The sequence below is a fragment of the Petromyzon marinus genome, chromosome 71 (genome assembly GCF_048934315.1).
Source record: "Petromyzon marinus isolate PM22_M1 ecotype Great Lakes invasive population chromosome 71, UKy_Petmar_22M1.pri1.0, whole genome shotgun sequence".
NCBI lineage: Eukaryota > Metazoa > Chordata > Hyperoartia > Petromyzontiformes > Petromyzontidae > Petromyzon > Petromyzon marinus.
The window spans coordinates 1,097,221-1,120,214 of record NC_133737.1 but is presented as its reverse complement, the minus strand read 5'-3'; the positions used below and the strand labels follow the sequence as shown (position 1 = coordinate 1,120,214).

Sequence of the window (22,994 nt, the reverse complement as noted above, 5' to 3'; positions counted from 1 at the left end):
TGGGCTCACGCGAAATTGATTTCTGTAAAACGAAGGTACTTTGATAACCCACTAGCTATTCTCTTTTATATACGCGTTGTGTCCTTAACTAACCACACGGAGACGTCTGGTTGAGGCAACGCGTTTATTATTACAACTCTTTTGAACTCGGCTCTACACACTACTGTAACACGAAGGGGTACGGCCCCTTCCACCCGATAGCCTCCAGGAGTGACAGCCTCCCTTCTATCGCAGCCTGCACACTCCGGGCTCTGCTACCCACAGGTCCCTTAGCCCGGCGTTAAGGGAAGACTGGACGACCCGTCACAGCCAGGGTACGGGAGCTCACCTCTGGTCCGCTACAACTCGGCTCTAACAAGAGCCTCGGTTGAGGGTCCCTGGGTGCTGGTCCAGTCTTCAGGTCTTCGGATGTCTTCAGGCTTGAGTTGGTGAACACTGCCCGGCCGGTCCAGGGGGCCGGGCTTTTAACCCCAGGTCGGGGTCACCCCTCCCCTCCTGAACCACCAACCCCCCCTCCCAGAACCTTCTGGAAGGTCTTATCTTAAGGGGCCTTAGAGACGTGTGGGGGGTCAAGGGTGTTATTCCCGGGTCACGGGGGGGGGCGGGGGTTTACTTTGGTCGACCCGTACACACCTCACTCTCTCTCTCGGCTGCCCCCTGTTGACCCGTGAACGTGGTGGCAGGTCAGCTTACAGCGCCTTGTTGTGGCGCTTACGCACAACTTCGTGACTAACGCTGCACGTTCCGTCGTATTCATGCAGGGGGCGCTGCAAACCTACGCGTCCCCTGCATGAACGATGGAGGCGCAGGGACAGACGTTCGATCGCATTGGAATCAATTTGCGGACGGCGGTCTTCTCGCACGGCCAGCTCTGTGTCGCCTCATCTGGATCCCGCGATCCCAACCAGGTGAAAGTTCGCATCGAACCAAACCACCGGCAAAGCCATCTACTTAATGACGCGAGACAATTCACACGAAATATCGTTTTCAATTAATACGCTTTTAATGAAGAAAAACAATTATCTAATTCAAAATAATACAATTCAAAGTTGTTTCATTTTAAAACTTCAAAAGGGAGCATCGGGAGCTTGCGTGGAGGCGTCGTTCGTGTGCAATTTTTTTCGTGACTTTCCTGGCCCCAGGTCGTAAATGGTTGTGAGGGGCACCGCAGGCGATCTGGCTTGCTTCAAGCCATGGTTGTGAACATCCAGACGTTAATCAGCAAGGACAATTTATTGTCCTAATTCGAGAAAATATACGTCAACATGTAATACAAAATTATAATTCGTGTTGTAGAGAATGTATCTCCTCTACGTGTAACTTTTGAGAGGTATGCCTTGTAACTGATGAATGATCCGAGTGTGCTCCCTATTTCAAAGACAATGAGTTGCTCCAGAGGGAGAAGCTTCCTGAAACATAAAATACCCTTTGACCTGTATCACAAGAACAATGAGTCTCACCTGAGTTATCTGTACAGGTTACTTCCAAAACACACACTTTGTCTTAACATCACTTATTCAATGTTTGACCCTTATACACAAAATGCTACATGTACGTACACAATCAGACAAGTATTCATTCTAAATTATTGACAGGAATATGAACAAAATTGAATTACAGGTGCACCCCAAGCCTGTTCCCACCCCGCCCCCCCCCCTGCTGTGTATATGCAAGATGTGCTGCTTTGAGCTGCCGCAAGATGAGCTGCTTATTTAAGCTTCTGTTCACCTCTCTCTCTTCTTGCCTCTCTGTCTGTCTTTCCTACTGACCATGTACCTCATTTTCACTCTGTCTATGCTGGTTTGTGCAATCCAGAAGTTGAACACGAAATTTAACACTCCTGAAATTCGTGGTCCGCCAGGAAGTGTCTGTGTTGTTGGCCTGACTGGTTGTGCTTCACATATTTTTTAGGTTTGTTAAATTCTCGTCTCTCATCTTTTTGTTGTATTTACCTCCATGATTTGTTCTTGCCATGATTTGTCCTTGACACCTGATGAAGATCGCTTGTGTTGTGATCTAAACGTCGTGATTGTTTTGTATTTAATATAATTTTATTGTATTTCTACATACATGACTTTACCGAAAAAACCAATGAGTAAGGTTACAGCGCATTAACAAGCTATTTTAAAAAAATATGCACCGTCTGCTTAACAGTGTATGTACAACATACTATTGCGCCATTCAAAACGAGTTGGCCATTGCATGCTGGCGTCTGGGTCAAAATGTATCAAATTCTAAACATTACCTACAAACTACACAACCAAGATGCCGCATCAACCATCACCCCCTACTGACAGGCTCTTGTCCACATGCAGGCCGGTGCAGGGCCACCACCTTGTGCCACAAAGGGGCAGCTGCTATTTGGGGATGCTCTTCGAGTGTTTGAGACGAGATACGATACAAAACTCCGAATTGCCAGAGGTGATTAAGCAAACAAAATATAAATGGAATTATTAGAACATAGTGAATGCTTGGGAGCTTATTGGCTCTCGCTCATGGTTAGAGATCTACCCAACCCACAGGTCCACAAAGACTGGCCGCTCTTACCTAGGAATTGAGTGTTCAACTTCATTGATTGTCATTAACGGCCTGTGACAAAGGTGCATCTATTGGAGCGACATCGTCTCAAGCTTACACATCTAACGGGTCTCCAATTGACTTGGTATTGTCTCGGAGGAAGTCCACCCACACCTCCACTTCCACAAACTGCTGGGAGTTGCCTCGCTCTGCCTCACAGTCAGAATTCTCCTCCTGCTTCACGTTTCCTCCATTGATGTGACGGTCCGACTTTGGAGTTGAATCTTCACATTTTACCTTCACTTCTTCGCTCTTCACCATCACTTCTTCACATTTCACCTTCACCTCGTTATATTTCACCTCGATACCTTTAAAAGTGTCCAAGCTGGGATTTTCTTCCGGTTCTTGTTTCATGAGGGATGGGCACATTGCGGCACTTTGACTTCCACAAGCTGATTTCAGACTCCACTCCTTGCGGATCGTCTGATGCTTGTGTGTTCTCTGGTGTACATGAAGATTTGATGAACGTGCAAACGCCTTTCCACACACACTGCACTTGAAGGGTTTCTCTTCCCCGTGACTTCTCTGGTGTGCTACAAGAGTAGATGACTGTGCAAACGCCTTCCCACACACACTGCACTTGAAGGGGTTCTCTCCTGTGTGTGTTCTCTGGTGTTTTTTAAGAGTAGATGAATGTGCAAACGCCTTCCCACACACACTGCACTTGAAGTGTTTCTCTCCTGTGTGTCTTCTCTGATGTGTTACAAGACCAGATGAATGTGTAAACGCCTTCCCACACAAACTGCACTTGAAGGGTTTCTCTCCCATGTGTGTTCTCTGGTGGACATGAAGATTTGATGAAAGTGTAAATGCCTTCCCACACACACTGCACTTGAAGGGTTTCTCCCCTGTGTGTGTTCTCTGGTGTTTTTTAAGAGTAGATGAATGTGCAAACGCCTTCCCACACACACTGCACTTGAAGGGTTTCTCTCCTGTGTGTGTACTCTGGTGTGTTATAAGAACAGATGAACGTGCAAACGCCTTCCCACACACACTGCACTTGAAGGGTTTCTCTCCTGTGTGTGTTCTCTGGTGTGTTACAAGAGCAGATGAACATGTAAACGCCTTCCCACACACACTGCACCTGAAGGGCTTCTCTCCCGTGTGTGTTCTCTGGTGTTTTACCAGATTTGGTGACTGTGAAAACGCCTTCCCACACACACTGCAATTGAAGGGTTTCTCTCCCGTGTGTGTTCTCTGGTGTGGTACAAGAGCAGATGAATCTGAAAACGCCTTCCCACACACACTGCACTTGAAGGGTTTCTCGCCCGTGTGAGTTCTCCGGTGTGCTTGAAGATGTGGTGACTGTGCAAACGCCTTCCGACACACACTGCACTTGAAGGGTTTCTTTCCCGTGTGCGATCTCTGGTGTGTTACAAGAGCAGATGAATGTGCAAACGCCTTCCCACACACACTGCACTTGAAGGGTTTCTCTCCCGTGTGTGTTCTCTGGTGTACTTGAAGATGTGGTGACTGTGTAAACGCCTTCCCACACACACTGCACTTGAAGGGTTTCTTTCCCGTGTGTGTTCTCTGGTGTGTTACAAGAGCAGATGAATGTGCAAACGCCTTCCCACACACACTGCACTTGAAGGGTTTCTCTCCTGTGCGAGTTATCTGGTGCCGTGTCAAATTTCCAGTACGATCCGTGCTGTATGCACGCCGGTCGCATTGTTGCCTTTTTGCACCGAGCCGCGCCGAGTGCCTTTGCTCCATCAGACAAATACTGCAGAGGAAGCGACAGCTGCAGACAGAAAAAAGGAATATAAAACACTATCTACACGTCAGTATCGATGCACAGAGGAATGCATACACACAGTAACACGTGACTAACACGTCTATACTTCTTCATATATTCATGTTATAGTGAAAAAGTGTCCCAAATTCATCACACGATCTGTTATGGCACACAATGAGAGGGCAAATGGTTATAAACGTGCCTGGAAGCCCTAGTATTTTTTTCAAAATGAATGTTAACCCAAAACTCCGAGCACACAATTTCGGATGTCTGGCTTCAAAAGGAATATTTATGAAAGCTAAATTCAGCTGACATAGCAAAGGGTGTTGAAAATAATACTATTTGTGTTATGCAGAAATGCATAAATTAATGTTCAATCACAACTTAGAGGTGTGAACCCAGGCACAGATGTCCTTGAATGCTGGGATGAACAGTTCCGACTTCAGCTGCATGTGTGCTGTGATAACTTCCTGACTCCATTCTTACAAAGAGTTGCAGAGAAAAAATACGAAAATAAACTACTGTTTTGATATAAGACCCGTGCTCAATAGAGTTAATAGACTTTACTGCAAATACAAACTTGACACCGTCACACACTCAGAGGTGGAGCCAGGATTTTCAGTTAGGGGGGGCAACCCCTTCGATCGGACTGTTGGGGGGGCACGTGCCACCCCACCCCCACTGGCTCCACCACTGTCACGCACTGGCATGGTTCACAGGTGGTGGTGTGTCCAGACTCACGCCTGGCCACGTTCACCTGCTCAGAATTAATAGTTCCTCATTCCATCAAGTAATTCATTGAGGATCAATCAACACAGCCGAGGCTGCGTGTCTCTCTCTCTCTCCCCGTGGTCGCGTGGATTTCCCTCCCGATCCCCGGGTTTCCCCTCCACATGTAGAGAGTGAACACCACCACGCGCCCAGAGTGAACACCGCCAAGCGTCTAGAGTGAACACCGCCACGCGCCCAGAGTGAACACCGCCAAGCGTCTAGAGCAGTGGTTCTTAACCTTGTTGGAGGTACCGAACCCCACCAGTTTCATATGCGCATTCACCGAACCCCTCTTTAGTGAAAAATAAAATGTGATTTTTTTCAAATTCAAGACATAGATATGTTTTTTACTGGTACACAAAATGAGCCGTGCATGAACATTACCTTGTTCAAAGAATAAAACCAACACAATGCATAAACTCACAACAAATTACATACCTGGAAATCAATGTGACTTCTGCTGTTGCCTTTGAGAGATCAGTTCAGATATGCGTGGCTTCACCTTGGCAAGTGCCACTCTCATGTCATTTTCACAGCAAAGTCTGTTCCTTTTCTTCGTTTTTATGTCCAGCATCCTCGAAAAGGATTGCTCACAAAGATATGTTGTAACAAATGGTATAAAAAAAATCCAGGGCTTTCTTAGCAATAACTGGATACTTGTTCATTTGTCGACACCAAAACGTTGAGAGCGTTGTTGTTCTGAAGAGTTGCTGTTGAACCTGGCTCTGCTGAATTTCAATGATTTCGTCGAGGAATTCATCATTGACATCTGCTGTTTCAACAGCGAGAGACTTTGCAAGCTCATCTAAGTGCGTGGCAATTGTTTGCTTCAGTTCCGTGGATACAAAAATATCTCCGATTCCAGACACATCTTCGATCTTACTTGCACAGTCGTCCAGAAGCGGGAAGTTTGCGAAGTTATTGTTCTCTGTTCGTCGTTTCCATAACGGTAGCTTTTTTTGAAAAGCCTTCAGGTGTTCTTCTGCTTCCATGATATTGACTCCACCACCCTGCATCTGCTGATTGAGATGATTGAGAGCTGCGAATATATCAGCCATGTACGCTAAAATGAGAATGAACTCAGGATTTTTTAAGCAATCTGCATGGCAGTGTTGGTGCTCTTGCAAAAACAGGGCTAATTCCACACGCATGGCAAAAACACGATTCAGCACCTGTCCCCGGGATAACCACCGAATATTAGAATGGAGCAGAAGTACCTCAAATTCAGAGCCCATTTCTTTACACAGCTCACTGAAGATGCGGTGCCTCAGAGCACTTTTTCGCACATAGTTCACACATTCCACCACAGTTTTTAATACTTCTGCCATTTTTGGAGGTAAGGTTTTTGTTGCCAACGCATGCCTGTGCAGAATACAATGCGTCACAATGATGTGTGGTGCATCGGCCTTTACTAGCGCACCAAAACCAGACTTTCTTCCCAGCATGACTGGAGCTCCGTCCGTACAAACTGCAGAAACCATATCCCATGAAAGATTGTTGTCTCTGAAGAAGTCATCCACAAGCTTCTTCACATCGGCTGCCTTCGTTGTTGTTGTAAGAGGCTTACAAAATAAAAACTCTTCTTTTATCATGTCGTCTTTCACATAGCGTACAAAAACAGCAAGCTGGCTTAGATCAGAAACGTCTGTGGTTTCGTCGAGTTGAAGGCTGAATTTTGCCGGGCTTGAAATCAGATCCGCGACTACTTGAGCCAAGATGTCTTTACTCATGTCTTCTATTCTGTCACTGACGGTGTCATTTGAAAGGGGAATTTGGGATAATTTACCTTCGGCCGCTGTTCCGAGTATCAGATTCGCCATCTTTAATGCAGCTGGTTTCACAAGTGTTTCACCAATGGTGTGTGGCTTGCCCTGCTTTGCGATCAGGTAAGCAACTTCGTACGATGCTGTCAGGATCGGTTTGTTAACAGGTACAAATCCAAGAGCAGGCAGAGTGGCCCTTTCATCGAATCTGGCTCTCTTCACCCTGAATTCAGCAAGTGTTGTGTTCTTGTATTCCCCGTCTCCATGCAGCTTCAAGAAGTGTTCCTTTAGTTTTGCCGGTGCAAGACTAGAGTTGCTCAACTTGGCGTTGCAAATCATGCAGATAGGACGCTCACTCCCATCACGTTCCGTGATACATGAGAATCCATGTTGTACATATTCGTCCGACCACTTTCTTCTTTTGCCCGACATAGTTAGTATGGATAAAATATTAAAGAAATCACACGACGTACGACAACAACAGTCACACGTTGACTACTGAGTACGCACTAAATTCCCCGCAGCGCTGATTGGCCAAGCAGTGTAGCATGATCATCTGCAGCCAGTGATGGCCAAGCGGGCCGTGTGTGTCATCACAAATTTACACAATAATTCAAGTGTGTCCGGACCTCCGTGGCGGGGTCTCTGCCGAACCCCTGAGATCGACTCACCGAACCCCTGGGGTTCGATCGAACCCAGGTTAAGAACCACTGGTCTAGAGTGACCACTGCCACGCGTCTAGAGTGAACACCGCCACGCGACCAGCGGGAACACCGCCACGCGTCCAGAGTGAACACCACCACGCGTCTAGAGTGAACACCGCCACGCGTCCAAAGTGAACACCGCCACGCGTCCAGAGTGAACACCGCCACGCGTCCAGAGTGAACACCGCCACGCGTCCAGAGTGAACACCGCCAAGCGTCTAGAGTGACCACCGCCACGCGTCTAGAGTGAACACCGCCACACGTACAGAGTGAACACCGCCACGCGTCTAGAGTGAACACCGCTACGCGCCCAGAGTGAACACCGCCACGCGTCTAGAGTGAACACCGCCACGCGTCCAAAGTGAACACCGCCACGCGTCCAAAGTGAACACCGCCACGCGTCCAGAGTGAACACCGCCACGCGTCCAGAGTGAACACCGCCACGCTGTTGACGAGCCTCACCTTGTGATGTGGGCAGGTCGCTTCTGAAAACAAAAGCGGTACAGCAGCTCAAACGAGCTTGGCCTGGTAAAAAAAAATGAAATAAAAACTGCGTGAATATTTAAAAGTAAAACAAACTGACAAAGTGGCGAGCCCCGTGAAGACAAATTAAACTTAAGCAAGAGAATTGAAGCAAACGCGATCAGGCGAGGGCAAGAGGCAAGGCCACGCGTGGCTAGGCCCCGTGCTGTAAAGTTTCAACCTGGACATCGCTTCCATGCTCGCTGCTACTCAATTGACATCCCTGAGAGAGAGAGAGAGCGAGGCTCTACCTCGGTAAACAAAAACAACCACCACCACAACCACCACAACAACAACCACCACCACCACCACAACCGCGATGAGAATTTCTCACCTCGGATGTCAGTGCACGGGCGGAGCAGCAGCTTCCTGTTATCTCGTGACGTCACGCGGCAGCAGGAGACGACATGACGTCACTTGTGGGGAACGATAACAATAGGCGGCTCCGTACGTGACATAATTTAGGTGAATAAATTATGTTAATGTCCCAGCCCATATGTGGAGGGATGGGGGTGGGTGCTGAACCCGTCGCGACAGCTTTCACGAAATAATTATGTTAATGAGCCGCCAGTCACTGGGCGTGGCCTTGCCCAAGTATGGATTCTACTTGAACAGAAAACGAAAGCGACCCAGGTAGAGTGTGACACACTCAAGGGCGCCTTGGACGGGGTGGGGTGAATACCCTGGTGACATGACGTCACTAGCGAGGTACACCTCCCCCTGGCGTTTCACTCCGATGAGGTAATGCTGAGTGGCGACGTCACAGAGCGGGGTTGGAGTTTAAGTTGATTTAGATTAATTTTCCATTGCCCCCTCCCTTTATCCGAGACCCCTTGGGTGTGTGAGCTCAGCAACAACAACGTGAACATTATTGTGAGTACACTGTGTGTACGTACGCACACACAACGCGCAGGTCATTGCATATTTGTGTCAGGGTCAAAATTGGGGTAATTCCAAACATTATCCAGAAACTACACAACGGAGATGGCGCTTCAATGATCGCCCCCTACCGACAGACTCATGTCCACGTGCAGGCCGGTGCAGGGCCACCTTGTGCCACACAGGGGCAGCTGCCACTTAGTGGGGGGGGGGGGGGGGTCCTTCGCTTGTTTGAGATGAGATTCGATACGAAACACCGAGTTGCTGAGGCAATTAGGCAAGCGACTTATGAGTGCAAATGTGATGTTGGTAACGTAGTGAATGCTTGGGAGCTTCATTGTCTCTCGCTCCTGCTGACAGATGTACCCAGCCCACAGCTCCACAGATACCAGCCGCTCCTCCTGTGCAGGTTCAGCTACGTACAGTGCAAAAGAAGTTTCAGAAACACACAGAGACTCACACAGAGACCAACAGATTAGCATGGTTGGCTACGTATGGTGCGAAATAAGTTCAACGTACACACAGAGACTCGGAGCAAGTTTGAGTCGCGTGCAGTCGTGGGCCATGAAAGTTGAATTGGCGCATGTTGCTACTGACAGTAGTTGAATACGGTTGGAAAGACGCTGATAGAGACACACACAGAGACTGACAAGAGAAAGGTGGACAGACACAGACAAGAGGAAGACAGAAAGAAAGATACAGAGATGACAGAGAAACAGTCAGCGAGAGAGACACAGAGGGGAACAGAGACACAGATGGACAGAGAGATGTTGAATCGAACAAACTTAACTCGCTCCATTGAAAGAGATTCCTCAATCTTTGCCCATCCCCGGAAGTCGTACCAGTTTCTATTTATTTCATTGTATGTGGTGTGTGCGTGTAAGCAATGTGGGATTTCAATGTAGACAGATATGAACAAGATCAGCAGACAAGATGTCTTTCATACTCTTTGGTTCTTTGAGTGAAGTCACGCAGGTAGAAAAAATAAAATAAATCACGACGTTTCTATCGCAACACGAGTGGTCGTCCTCAGGCGAAAACATCCAGACATTGTCGCGGCAGAAGTCACGTGAGCTACGGCACGTCGCAAAGATAAGGTGACCCCCCACCCCCGTGGCTCGCCCTGCTCAGCTGAGCATTGTTTTAATGCGGTGGGCTCACGCGAAATAGATTTCTGGAAGACGAAGGTACTTTCAAAACCCACTGGCTAAACTCTTTTATATAAGTGTTGTGTCCTTAACTAACCACACGTAGACGTCTGGTTGAGGCAACGCGTTTATTATAACTCTTTTGAACTCGGCTCTACACACTACTGTACCACGAAGGTGTACGGCCCCTTCCACTTGATAGCCTACGCGAGTGACAGCCTCCCTTCTATCGCAGCCTGCACACTCCGGGCTCTGCTACCCACGGGTCCCTTAGCCCGGCGTTAAGGGAAGACAGGATGACCCGTCCCAGCCAGGGTACGGGAGCTCACCTCTGGTCCGCTACAACCCGGCTCTGGCGAGAGCTCGGAGAGGGTCCCCGGGTGCTGGTCCAGTCTTCAGGTCTTCGGATGTCTTCAGGCTTGAGTTGGTAAATACTGCCCGGCCGGTCCAGGGGGCCGGGCTTTTAACCCCAGGTCGGGGTCACCCCTCCCCTCCTGATCCCCCCCCCCCTCCCAGAACCTTCTGGAAGGTCTTATCTTAAGGGGCCTTCGGGACCGGTGGGGGGTCAGGGGTGTTAGTCTCCGGTCACAGGGGGGGGCCGGGGGTTTAACCTTTGGTCGACCCCTACGCACCTCGCTCTCTCGGCTGCCCACTGTTGACCTGTGAACGTGGTGGCAGGTCAGCTTACAGCGCCTTGTTATGGCGCTTACGCACAACTTCGTGACTAGCGCTGCACATTGTCGTTTTCATGCAGGGGGCGCTGCAAACCTACGCGTCCCCTGCATGAACGACGGAGGTGCAGGGACAGACGTTCAATCGCGTTGGAATCGATCTGCAGACGGTGGTCTTCTCGCACGGCCAGCTCTGTGTCGCCTCATCTCGATCCCGCGATCCCAACCAGGTGAAAGTCCGCATCGAACCGAACCCCCGGCAAGGCCATCTACTTAACGACGAGAGAAAATTCATACCAAATGTCGTTTTCAAATAAATCTTCCAGATGTAAGATGATATAAGCTTTTAATGAATAAATACAATTATCGAATTCAAAACATAATCAAATTAAAACTGTTTCATTTTAAAACTTCAAAACGGAGCATGGGGAGCTTTTTACCTACGTGACTTTAACCGCTTTCACACTCACTTCTGCTGCTGTATCTTCTCCGAATTCTAAACAGATTCTGCTTAAGGCCAGCCTATCTTTAATCTCAGAGAGGATAAGGCTACTCCGATTTGAACTCGATACTTTAGACTGGACTCTCCTACAAGCTCATTTAATGTTAACACAAAAAAATGTCACCGTCTGATTGGAATCACGTAGACAACATGACTGCTTCTGCGGAGTCACTGTCAGTCAAATGTAAAGCTAACCTGATTTCTAAATTCAACCACCTATCAAAGAAGAACCCATTCGTCATTAATCAGAGTAGCACCCCGATTTCAGACAATCTGAAAACAGTACTGGCTAGGGGACTAAATTTTGCTGTCACCCCAAAACACATACCAGTAGATGATATCATCTCTCAGGTCGATGTAGCCCTCAAAGGCGTAGGACACATCCAAGCAGACGTTGCGAGAGCTGAAATAGCCACTATTCTTAAGAATGCTAAGAAACCTATTAGTAACATCAGCTAAAATGAACGCTCTGAACTCGCGAATTTAAAAAACAGAAGTGATATAGTAATCCTCTCAGCCGATAAAGGCAACGCTACTGTTATTATGGATAAAGATTCATACAACAACAAAATCCAGAATCTGCTCAACGATGGAAGTTACTCAAAAATAAAAAATGACCCTACCAATAGCCTAGCGATAAAAACCAACAAGATCATCACAAGTTCGACCTCCCTAATCGACCCAACTAAACGTCCCTCCCTAAAACCTTCTGCTGCAAGACCCCCTAGATTCTATGGTCTTCCCAAGATTCGTAAAAAAGGCACCCCACTACGACCCATCGTATCCACGATCAACTCCCCTACCTATAGACTAGCCCGTTTTCTGTCAGATACCTTGCTGCCTTTCACTGGCAAGACCGCCTCAGCAGTACTTAACTCAGCCCAATTGGCCTCTATGGTCAAATACGTTGTACTGTCCCCTGACGATATCCTTGTCAGCTTCGATGTGGTCTCTTTGTTCACCAAGGTCCCAGTACCTGATACCATTGAAATAATTGAAAATTTGGTCCAACATGGACTAGATCCCGACACACCTGCACTGGTTAGGCACTGCCTCAACAATACCTACTTTACTTGGAATGGCTCCTTCTACAAACAAAATGAGGGTACCCCCATCGGATCCCCCTTGTCACCAGTGATAGCCAATATTTTCATGGAGAAATTTGAATCAGACGCCATCCAGACTTCCACCCTCAGACCTTCCCTGTGGAAGAGATCTGTGGATGACACTTTCGTCATTTGGCCACATGGCCTCCCAGCTCTGAACCTTTTCCTACACCACATCAATTCCAGACATCCCGCCATCAAATTCATCATGGAAGTGGAGAAAGATGGCAAGCTACCATTCTTAGATGTTCTATTTGAGAGGAGACCTGATAGCTCATTGGGGCATTCTGTCTACAGGAAACCCACCCACACAGATTCCTACTTTAAACCTGATTCCCACCACCACCCAGCCCAAAATAATTCTCTTCAAAACTTTATACCATAGGGCTCATTTCATTTCGGACCAACACCACCTGACCAGTGAATTAAAACATGTACACCTGGCCCTCAAAAGGAATGGTTACTCTGACCGTACCATCCGCCAAGCTGTTTCTCCCTCCATACAGAAACAACCACTTGATACTCCGGTCAAAACCATCACACTACCATATATAGCAGGCGTTACTAAAAAGATTTCCAAAATTCTAAACAAACACAAGATCCAGGTCCGGTTCAATACAGTACACAAAATTCGTGATCTGATCCCATCCGTGAAGGATGTCATTCTTGACTTACAGTACCCCGGGGTTTATAAATTGAGTTGTACCTGCGGTGATTGCTATATCGGGGAGACAAAGCGACATGTCTCTGACCGAATTCGCGAGCACAAATCAGATTTGAAACACGGCAAAACAAATTCTTCTGCCGTGGCTGATCACTGTTACAACGCTGTGGGTGATCACGATATAATTTTCTCCAATACCAAGGTTCTTTGCAAACCCACGGGTTTTTTTATCAGAGATTTGTTCACGAGGCAATTCAGATCTACAAACACAGACACAATTTCAACCGAGAAGATGTTTCAAATTAAGCAACCATTGGAAAGATGTTCTAAATCGAACTAAACATTAAACTAATTTTAATGGTACAGTATATTTTTCAAGCAGTGGTACCCCAAACTTTCACAGCTCTTATAAATTCCCTTTTCACCCCATCAATAGGTAAACTCACCCCCCCCCCCCCCCCGCGCCAAACGGCAAGTCCACCGGCACGTACACCACGTCTTTTCTAAAATCGGCCAATCAAATGCTAATTTTTATGCTAATTTATTTGTCAGGACACCTTGTTTGCTCGCACACAGCTTAAAGGTCCGCGGTCTGAGAGTGGTTGTGTTTCGCTCCAGCGCTGTCCTCGAGACAGCCTGGTCCCTTCGCCTGATGAAGGCCGCTTGTGTTGTGGCCGAAACGTCGTGATTTTTGTTATTTTATTTTTTACCTACGTGACTTTACCCAATAGAACCAAAGAGTATGGATCCTTGCAGTCACGAAAGCGTTCAATCTAGCATTGGGAGCTTGCGTGGAGGCCTCATTCGTGTGCAATTTTTTTCGTGACTTTTCTGGCCCCAGGCTGTAAATGGTTGAGGGGCACCGCAGGCGGTCAGGCTTGCTTCAACCCTTGGTTGTGAACATCCAGACGTTAATCAGCAAGGACCATTTCTTGTCCTAGTTCACCAACATATAAGACGTCATGCAAAATTCTAATGAGTGTTGTTGTGGAGAATGTATCTACTAGATGTGCTCTGCCTTGTAACCGAATACAAATCTGTACCAAAAATGAATTTCAAATGTGCACTTAAAATTACTTCCTTGCTATGAAGCAGATCAGCAGACACGACATCTTTCATTTATCGATCTCTCCACGAAACAAAGGAATGTTTTACACAAACTAAAACTAGCACAGCCTTCTGGGAGTGCATCACTGATTCAGTGCAAGCCACCTGTGGACTCTTATTGGTGCACAACATCTCAAAAGCAGCCGGGCTGCTTCAACCGATAGTTTCGAACATCCAGACGTTAATCAGACCTAGTTAGACAAAATCTACGTCAACACGTAATACAAAATTATAATTCGTGTTGAAGAGAATGTATCTCCTCTACGTGTAACTGATCAATGATCCGAGTGTGCTCCCTATTTCAAAGACAATGAGTTGCTCCAGAGGAAGATGCTTCCTGAAAACACAAAAATACCCTTTGACCTGTATCACAAGAACAATGAGCCTCACCTGAGTTATCTGTACAGGTTACTTCCAAAACACACACATTGTCCTAACATCACTTAATCAATGTTTGACCCTTAGACAAAATGTTACATGTACGCACACAATCAGACAAGTATTAATTCTAAATTATTGAGTAATTTTAACAAAATTTTATTACTGCACTGAAATATACTGTATCAGGTTACATCGTATTAACAAGAAGATATTTTTAAAAAAAATACGCACCATCTCCTTAACAGTGTATGTACAACATACTATTGTGTCATTAAAAACGAGTAGGCCATTGCATGCTGGCGTCTGGGTCAAAATTGATCAAATTCTAAACATTACCTACAAACTCCACAAATAAGATGCCACGTCAATAATCGCCCCCTACTGACAGGCTCTTGTCCACATGCAGGCCGGTGCAGGGCCACCACCTTGTGCCACACAGGGGCAGCTGCTACTTGGGGGTGCTCTTCCAGTGTTTGAGACGAGATACGATACAAAACTCCGAATTGCCAGAGGCGATTAAGCAAGCACCATCTAAATGCAATTATGATAACATACTCAACGCTTGGGAGCTTATTGTTTCTCGCTCCTGGTTAGAGATCTACCCAACCCACAGGTCCACAAAGACTGGCCGCTCTTACCCTGCAGGTTGAACCTAGGAATTGAGTGTTCAACTTCACATTCTTGTCATTAAAGGCCTGTGGCAAAGGTCCATTTATTGGAGCAACATCTTCTCAAGCTTACACATCTACCGGGTCTCCATTTGACTTTATATTGTCTCGGAGGAAGTCCACCCACACCTCCACTGCCACAAACTGCTGGGAGTTGCCTCGCTCTGCCTCAGTCAGAATTCTCCTCCTGCTTCACGTTGCCTCCATCGATGTGAAGGTCCGATTTTGGAGTTGAAACTTCATCTTCACATTTTACCCTCACTTCTTCGCTCTTCACCATCACTTCTACATATTTCACCTCGATACCTTTAAAAGTGTCCAAGCTGGGATTTTCTTCCGGTTGTTTCATGAGGGATGGACTCATTGCGGCACTTTGACTTTCACAAGCTGATTTCAGACTCCATCCCTTGTGGATCTTCTGATGCTTGTGCGTTCTCTGGTGTTTTTGAAGATTTGATGACTGTGCAAACGCCTTCCCACACACACTGCACTTGAAGGGTTTCTCTGCCGTGTGTGTTCTCTGGTGTGTTACAAGAGTAGATGAATCTGAAAACGACTTCCCACACACACTGCACTTGAAGGGTTTCTCTCCCGTGTGTGTTCTCTGGTGTGTTACAAGAGCTGTACCGGGGGAATCTCCATATGGTACAGATGTAATGGGAGGCTAATCGATGCCCGGGTGCGGTCAAGGGATGGCTCCCTATTGTTCAACCACGTTATGTATGCTGATGATTTGGTAATAGCTGCTCAGTCAGAGGAGGAGTTGGAGACGCTGCTGCTGAGACTGGAGCGTGCCACTAAGAGGTGGGGCCTTACCATCAGCCCCACCAAAACTAAGCACCTGTCTGGGTATTTTGTACCATCGGACACTCCACCCCCACAACTCCCAATCGGTGATGGGGCAGTTGTGGAGAGAGTGGAGAGTTTCCCATACCTGGGCAGTGTGCTTATGACTGGCTCCAGTTTAACAGCAGAGGTCTCACTCCGAATCAGTCGAGCGGCAATGTCTTTTCATCGGTTGCGTAGCGCTGTGTGGAAGCTGCCTGGTCTGTCGCTCCGCACTAAGCTTCGGGTCTTCTCGGCCACGGTCATTCCCTCCCTTCTCTACGCTTGCGAAACGTGGACCCCCCTAATGGAACATCTTCGCCGGTTAGAAACATTTAGGCTGGCCTGCCTACGATCCATCCTGGGTTTAACCAGACTGGATTGTGTGAGGAGCTCACAAATCCTTGAAAGATCTGGGCAGGGTCCCATCGGTGAGCTCCTCCGGCAGGCAAGGCTGCGATGGCTGGGTCATGTAGCCCGCATGCCCAGCCACCGCATGCCGAAACAGCTTTTGTTTGGCCGGATTGAGGGGGCTAAGCGGGCGCGGCACGGGCTAGAGAAGAGATGGAGTGATGTGGTACAGGAGGACGTGGAGCTGAGTGGACTTGCCGATGACTGGTACCAGCGGTGTCAAGATCGGCCTCTGTGGAGGAGGCTCGTGAAGGATGCTACTGGGCAGTTGGAGGCAGTCGCCCTCCAACAACAACGGAGGGCGGAGGAGCGACGCTCACAACAACGAGCGGAGCGCCGGGTGGCTAAAGCACAGCAGGTTGGCACAGTAGGGGGCACAGGTGGTGCATCAGCCAGTCATCTCGGTCAGTCGACCCGTGGCACCTGGGTCTGCCCAGTGACCTCCTGCCAGCGGGCGTTCGACACTTCACGTGGCCTCACGGTGCACATGGCCTGGCACAGGCGTCGTGGTGACGTCACCGCCACTTAGTGGCGAATGGCGGTTGTTGTTGTTACAAGAGCAGATGACTGTGAAAATGCCTTCCCACACACACTGCACTTGAAGGGTTTCTCTCCCGTGTGAGTTCTCTGGTGCAAGGTCAAATGGTCAGTACGATCCGTCCTGTATGCACACCGGTCGCATTGATGCCTTTTTGCACAGAGCTGCACCGAGTGCCTTTGCTCCATCAGACAAATTCTGCAGAGGAAGCGACAGCTGCAGAGAGAAAAAACAATATCCACACCATCTACACGTCAGTATCGAGGCACAGAGGAATGCATATATACAGTCAAACATGACTTACATGTCTATACTTATTCATATATTCATGTTATAGTGAAAAAGTGTCCCAAATTCATCACATGGGCTGTTATGGCACACAATTAGAGGGCAAATGTTCATAAACATGCCTGGAAGCCCTAGTATCTTCAAAATGAATGTTAACCCAAAACTCCGAGCACACAGTTTCGGCTGTCTGGCTTCAAAAGGAATATTTATGAAAGCTTAATTCAGCTGACATAGCAAAGGGTGTTGAAAATAATACTATTTGTGTTATGCAGAAATGCATAAATTAACGTTCAATCGCAACTTCGAGGTGTGAAGCCAGGCACAGATGTCCTTGAATGCTGTTATGAACAGTTCCAACTTCAGCTGCACGTGTGCGGTGATAACTTCCTGACTCCATTCTTACAAAAAGTTCCAGAGGAAAACAAAAATAAACTGTTTTGATATAACCTCCATGCTCAATAGAGTTAATAGACTCTACTGCAAATACAAACTTGACCCTGTCACACACTCAGAGGTGGAGCCAGGATTTTCAGGTAGGAGGGGCAACCCCTTCAGCAATCAAAAATGATAGGAGTTGTTAGTAAGTAAGGAGTTGTTAGTAAGGAGTTGTTACTAAGTAAGGACTTGTCCTATGCTTTTTATTCAACGCGTGTGATAGGCATCACGCTCCCTGAAGGTGTTTGCCATCAGGGAAGTCATATTCTTGGTTCTTTCGGTATTATTTTATTGTTTCCCTTCTACGTGACTTTACCGAAAGAACCAATAATATGAATCCTTGCAGTCACGAAAGCTTTAAATCAGGGAAGTCGTGTACTGTATACGCAACTGCGCACAATTCTGTGAGTCGCTTGTAACTGCTTTGCCGTTAATTATTGCCAATTATGGACTTGGACTGTTGTCCTCTTATAGAGTCCCTGGCACGTAATAATATGCCACATGGTGGCAGTGGGGGTCGCAAAATGCTGATTTATCTATATTTATAAAAGGGAAATGTGTGGATATGTGTGTCTGTTCGAAATGTTTAGCATACTTCCCAACATGCAACACCATTGAAATTTGGCATGTGGGTAGGTTCCATACTGTACACAATGTAAAAAGTATAAAAATAGACTTTTGTATATTTTTTGGGGGGGGGGGGGGAAATGACCATGGAGTGTGTGACGTCAACCCACAACACACCTGAGTTAAGCGCTTTGCAATGCCTGAGTTAAGCGCTCTGCTGGATCTCCTCTCTGTTTCAAAGAACAAATTTGACCTCAGGTCTTCGCTCATTTACCAGCTTCACATTCCCTATTGCCGTACAAAAACTGGAGGAAGGGCCTTTGCTATTGATGCCCCCAGGGTCTGGAATGCTATTGCCAATAAACTGCAACTTGAATCGCTACCAATGAGATCTTCTCTCAAAACTGCTCTAGAGGAGTTGTACACCCCGAGCTGCCACAGCTATTCATTGGCGTAAAATAAAATGTTTCGCTCCAGATGATGCTGCAAAGTATTATCTGTATTTTGATTTAGCGTGCTGATCTTAAAGGTGTATTGAAAAATTTGATACTTCGACTGATGCTTCTGTTTATGTGGAGTAACTCATGCAGCCAGCTATGGCTCTAGGGTTTGGTGTTACATGTTATTTATGTAGTTCATTGTAAAAATTCGGTCACAGTCCCTGTAATCACTGTTACGTTGCAATTATGGCTTTATTTTTGGGTGATTCGGAAAGTTTTTTGGTTTGGACATGTTTGTTTGTTGTAGTAGAGTTAGACTGATGGCCTTAATCTAAGTTTTATTTTGGTTGTTGTTGTTATTTGACTTGCATCCCACCGGGATTTTTTGCACACAGCGTTGGTGTATGGTGCTTTTTTCAGGAATATTTTGCTGTTTATTTTCATGTATTTTCTGTTTGCACAGTCACATAGTCACTTTAATATGTTTTTCTTGTTCGTGTTTTTGTTTTTTTGTTTGTTGTGGATGCACCCGATTCAAGAGCCAAATGGCTCACAGGGCTATACCAAAATAAAGAAACTGAAAAAAAAACTGAATGCTTACCTCCACCATATAGCTGTTTGCGCGCCGTGCTTCTAGAGCTGTTAACAGTGTGCCGAGAGATTTTAGGTGGCGCTTTGCTCCTGGCCGATGAAGCCATTGGCTTCTCGGAGGTTCAATACATATCCGTGCGAAGAACGGGTAGGACTGCTATCTTAAATATGAAGCAGAACATTACATCTGTTTGTTTGTGTGAAGCAGCAAAACCTCTCCAACGCTGAGCTCTGGCGTCATGAAATTTTCACAGCCACGCGTCGAGTGAACACCGCCACGCGTCTAGAGTGAACACCGCCACGCGTCTAGTGTGAACACCACCACGTGTCTAAAGTGAACACCACCACGCGTCTAAAGTGTACACCACCACGCATCTAGAGTGAACACCACCACGCTGTTTCTCTTCAACGTGACTTTACCGAAAAAACTAAGAATATGAATTACTGCAGTCACGAAAGCTTTAAATCAAAATTTAAGCCCCACCTTGTTGTTATTGTTGTTGTGGGCAGGTCGCTTCTGAAAACAAGAGTGGTACAGCAGCTCAACGCGGGCGTGTCCTGGTAAAAATAAATAAATAAACCTGTTCATATTTAAAATAAAACAAAGTAACAAAGTAGTAAGCCAGGTGAAGAGAAATTAAAACTTAAGCAAGATACTCTTTGGTTCTTTCGGTAAAGTCACGTGGGAAAAAATAAATTAATTACTATTTTCAGTTTCATTTATTTGGTATAGCTCTGCGAGCCCTTCGGCTCTTGAATCGGGTGCAACCGCAACAAACAAAAAACAAAAACACGAACAAGAAAACATCTTGAAGTGACTATGTGACTGTGCAAATAGAAAATCCAGGAAAAAACAGCAAAATATTCCAGAAAAAGCACCGTACACCAACGCTGTGTGCAAATAGCATACGACGTTTCGATTGCAACACAAGCAATCATCATCAGGTACAAATGAAAGAGAAAACAAGCCTAGAAAACTTAGAAACGTACTGCAATACAACACAAAGAGTCGGCTAACATAAGTCAACACCCCACCTGGTTGATAACGTTCTTCCAAAAATTGCTCAATTTGAGAGACAAAACACAGACACGGAGACACATAGACAGAGAGATAACACAAAGACACACAGAGAGAGATACACACATAGGCAACGCCTCTGTGTCGAGGCCTTAAATAGAGAGAGAGGGGTGGTAGAGAAATTAGCATGTCAATGCAAGGGCGTAGCCATGGAGTCAACATTGGGGGGAACCAAATCTTCCAGGGGGTCTGGGGTCCCCCCCCCAGAAAAAAATGTAAATTTGAAAACTAATTTCCTGCCATTTCCTGCGTAAAATATTTAAAAAATTCACTAACACATGGGATGGAATTTGTTTTATTTGATACAATGTCAAATATTGTATTGTATTACATTGCTCTGTTTTTACTTTTTTACCTTTTCTTGTTTCATAGTATGTAATGGCAGAGATTAAGGATTCATAAAGTACAACGCAATCATATAAACAGAAATCTATGCATTGTTATATGAAGACAAGTCCAGATTTTGTGGCCAAGGTTTAGCAAATTGTTTTTATTAACATAGCAATTATTATATTTAGAAAATATTTTTATAGCAATATATTGGGGGGGAAATTTTGAGCATATTTGATTATTGGGAGGGGGGTGTGTGTCGCCCAATATATATTATAATTATTATAATATATTATAATTACGGCCTTGTGTCAATGAGAGATTTAGAGCTTTGGTGACTGCAGTAAATAATAACAGGACACACAGAGAGAGAGAAAGCACACTTAATCAAACAAACTGAGTAAAATTTGGAAATATAATGCAATGCAACACAGAGAGTCGGTCAACACACAATTAACGCATAGTCTAGTCGATTACATTCTTACAAAGATTGCTCAACTAAGCAAGAGAATTGAAGCAAACGTGATCAGGCGAGGACAGGAGGCAAGGCCCCGTGTGGTTAGGCCCCACGCTGTAAAGTTCCAACCTGGACATCGCTTCCATGCTCGCTGCTACTCAATTGACATCCATGAGAGAGAGAGCGAGGCTCTACCTCGGTAAACAACAACCACCACAACAACCACCACCACAACCACCACAACAACCACAACCACAACAACCACAACCACAACAACCACAACCACCACAACAACAACTACAACAACCACAACCACAACAACTACAAACACCAGCACAACCACCACAACAACAACCACCACAACAACCACAACCACCACAACAACCACCACAACCGCGATGAGAATTTCTCACCTCGGATTTCAGTTCACGCGTGAAGCGGCAACTTCATGTTTCCTCGTGACGTCACTTCCGGGGTACAATACACTCTCCTCCCACACTAAGCGGACGGCTTTAACGAATACATTATGTTAATGAGCGTGCAGTCAACGGGCGTAGCTTTGCCCAAATAAGGATTGGCACCGGAACAGAAATCGGCAGCGGCCGAACGGAGGTGACGTAACGCTCAAGAGAGCGGTTGTCGGGTGTGGCTGACATGACGTCACTAGCGAGGCCAACCGCCCCCTCGCGTTTGACGCCGATGAGGTCATGCTGAGCGGTGACAGAAGGGGAGCGGCAGTGACGTGGGAAGCGCCTCGCTCCCGACCAGCCGAGTTCCATTCCCGCTCGTGGCCAACACCGCCAGTGACGATTTTCTGAACCGGTCCTGAGCCTCCCCTACGTCGACTCAGCCTCAAATGAGTACCCGGTGCGGTGTGTAGTAAACATCGCTACTAGGGAGACAAAGGCGGTCCGGCGTGGTGCTGGTCACCCACCCCCTCGTGTGCCGTCTCACCCTTAATAGGTGCTCGCTTACAGCATTTGCCCCAACAGTCTGTGCAGGCTACACGGGGGATCTTTGTATTTATGTGTTGGGAGCAAGTTTGAGTGGCGTGTAGCCGTGGGAGCTGAACGGGCGCCTGCTGCTACTGACAGTCGGTGACTACGGTTGGACAGACGCTGATAGACAGACAAGACAGGCGGACAGACACAGACAAGAACAACACAGAGAAAGATAGACAGAGACAGAGAGACACAGGCAGAGAGAGACACAGAGGGGAACAGAGACACAGACGGACAGAGAGATGTGCCAGTTAAAAGGGTAAAACCTATTACTATATCTTGTTTCTGGCAAAGGAGGTCTCAATGTAAATGCTCACCCCGAGCCCTCAATACTCTGATAGTGCGCTCTTTTTTGAGTTGTACGCCTTTTGGCGTCTTCTGGTCCAACACCAATGGAGACTAGGCTCTAAGAAAAGCTGTCTCGGGAGTGGACCAATCAAATTCAAGGACAGTGCATATTATTATCAGAGTTGTCCTTTTTGTTTGCATTTTGACTGCTTGTGTTGTGGTCATTGCAAACATGATGCCTTAAATAAAGGTGTCAGTTTTTTGTGCCAGTTAAAAGGGTAAAACCTATTCCTATATCTTGTTTCTGGCAAAGGAGGTCTCATAATGTAAATGCTCACCCCGAGCCCTCAATACTCTGATAGTGCGCTGTTTTTTTAGTTGTACGCCTTTTGGCGTCTTCTGGTCCAACACCAATGGAGACTAGGCTCTAAGAAAAGCTGTCTCGGGTGTGGACCAATCAAATTCAAGGACAGTGCATATTATTATCAGAGTTGTCTTTTTTGTTTGCATTTTGACTGCTTGTGTTGTGGTCATTGCAAACATG

The 22,994-nt window shown here is 46.6% G+C and overlaps 2 protein-coding genes across 2 annotated transcripts in view; both read right to left on the bottom strand.

The window, feature by feature from the left end:
- The window catches only part of LOC142906881 (uncharacterized), a 40,593-nt gene extending 32,517 nt beyond the window's left edge, over positions 1-8,076 (bottom strand). Inside the window, exon 1 of the mRNA XM_076055601.1 lies at positions 8,016-8,076. The gene's annotated coding sequence lies outside the window, so the exon portion shown is untranslated. The remainder of the gene's footprint in view (positions 1-8,015) is intronic.
- The window catches only part of LOC142906892 (uncharacterized), a 109,661-nt gene that overhangs the window by 15,646 nt on the left and 71,021 nt on the right, over positions 1-22,994 (bottom strand). The window contains exon 3 of the mRNA XM_076055613.1: positions 3,017-4,321. Coding sequence (XP_075911728.1) covers positions 3,017-4,293 — 1,277 coding nt within the window. The 5' untranslated portion in view covers positions 4,294-4,321. The remainder of the gene's footprint in view (positions 1-3,016; positions 4,322-22,994) is intronic.